The 1,697-nt window shown below is 40.5% G+C and overlaps 2 protein-coding genes across 2 annotated transcripts in view; both read right to left on the bottom strand.

Annotated features, from left to right (window-relative positions):
- The window catches only part of otofa (otoferlin a), a 934,066-nt gene that overhangs the window by 176,704 nt on the left and 755,665 nt on the right, over positions 1–1,697 (bottom strand). The gene's annotated exons all lie outside the window — the stretch shown is intronic.
- LOC104966533 (cortactin-binding protein 2-like) overlaps positions 1–1,697 on the bottom strand; it is a 25,369-nt gene that overhangs the window by 3,110 nt on the left and 20,562 nt on the right. Inside the window, exons 12-13 of the mRNA XM_010795717.1 lie at positions 1,184–1,235; positions 977–1,076 (exon numbers count right to left, since the gene is read on the bottom strand). Of these exons, the coding sequence (XP_010794019.1) occupies positions 977–1,076; positions 1,184–1,235 (152 nt within the window). The remainder of the gene's footprint in view (positions 1–976; positions 1,077–1,183; positions 1,236–1,697) is intronic.

The raw sequence follows: 1,697 nt of genomic DNA, 5'->3' as shown, positions 1-1,697 counted from the left end.
CCCCCCCCCCTTATCACCTGAATCTCCTCCTAGAGCACCATTGAGTTCTTTGAAACCAAATCTCTCTCAGAGGGGCGTGGGGAGGGGCTCCTTATTTTAGCCGCTAACTCCACTGAACAAGTTCGTTTTTTATAATTTTGTAATATTTCAAATCAGTGTTAGCCTGCATTTCAAACCGCACAGGAGCTATAGGTGAATGTCATCACGGTGGTGCAGTCACTCTATCTTTAGCAGGATGACAGCGGTGAATTAAAGAAGCCAAAACATGTGAGCTCAAGTGTTTGGAAACGTCATTAAAGCTGAGAGGTTCTGAGGAGGTTTCTCTGCATTGTGCTGGATGACAGAGACACACAGTGGTAGTGCATTGTATCTAAACTGCTTTAATACGCTGTTGTACTTCTGTTCATCGGCCACTAGGGGGCAGCAGAAACAACTCATAAACACAACACAGTTTCTGCCATGTTGTCAAGCAGTTTGTTATTTACACATCAATACCATGATTGATTTGGGTAATAATAATAACCCTCCTTTAGTTCTCTAACTCCTCAAGGAAACATGTGGGTCTTCAGGAGCTTAATGTCTTTACAACCATGTTTAACTAAGCTTAACCTAACCTGGTTACACTACTGTTCATGTCAAATGATCACTATCTTAAAACGGTTGCATGTTATTCAAACTATTATCTTGTGGTATGAGAGTACTTCTATCATAAGATGTATGTACCTTTATTATGTTTATTGCTGTTTGCTACTGTCAAATAATCACACAAGACAGCTACGTCAATTGGAACAGGATGCACATGGATATATGTGTGTGTGTGTGTGTGTGTGTGTGTGTGTGTGTGTGTGTGTGTGTGTGTGTGTGTGTAGTGTGTGTGTGTGTGTGTGTGTGTGTGTGTGTGTGTGTGTGTGTGTGTGTGTGTGTGTGTGTGTGTGTGTGTGTGTGTGTGTGTGTGTGTGTGTGTGTGTGTGTGTACCTTGCTGATGTCTGGCTCTGACTTGCTGGAGCACATGGTCTGCAGCTCTCGGATTAAATCTGTCTCGTCGTCAGAGAACACAGACAGACCGGTGGGCTCCCTGCAAACACCAGGAAACATTCACTTAGTGTCAGGTTTCAGATTCTTCTTAAACACTCACATGTCGTATTGAACATGGTAAGGATCATCAGCGGAGAGCAGACGGACCTCTGGACTTTGCCGTTGGGGATGAAGCTGACATCAGTGCTGGAGAGCGAACCTGTAACACAAACACAAACAAACGTCTTGATTTATTGATGTTTATTTGCATGTATTCATAAAGAAAGACAGTCAAAGTCTGTTGAAAGATGTTGTTAATAAGAAACAATATCCATTGTGAAGTGCATTGTTTGCTCGACATATGACTTGTCTTATTTTCGGATGTACCTTTTCAAGATATTTTCAACATAGTTCACAACATTTCTCAAAGTTATTGAAGTGACTGTTATTTTTTCATATATTGATTGTAGTGCTTTTATTTATGTCTTAAATGTGTGCATGTGAACAAATGTGTCTGTTGATTGTGTGTACTGTATATATATATATATACATATCTTTATATATCTTTGTTAGTGTATTCTGGATTGGGGGAAACGGTATTTCGATCTCTCTCTCTGAACACACAAACTGGAAGATTGACAATACAGTTGACTTTGATACCTGACGTGTAACTCAGCACCAT

The sequence above is a fragment of the Notothenia coriiceps genome, unplaced genomic scaffold (genome assembly GCF_000735185.1).
Source record: "Notothenia coriiceps isolate Sejong01 unplaced genomic scaffold, NC01 NC01_scaffold00037246, whole genome shotgun sequence".
NCBI classification, from domain to species: domain Eukaryota; kingdom Metazoa; phylum Chordata; class Actinopteri; order Perciformes; family Nototheniidae; genus Notothenia; species Notothenia coriiceps.
The sequence above is the reverse complement of the archived record's forward strand: the minus strand, read 5'-3'. Positions and strand labels throughout refer to the sequence as shown.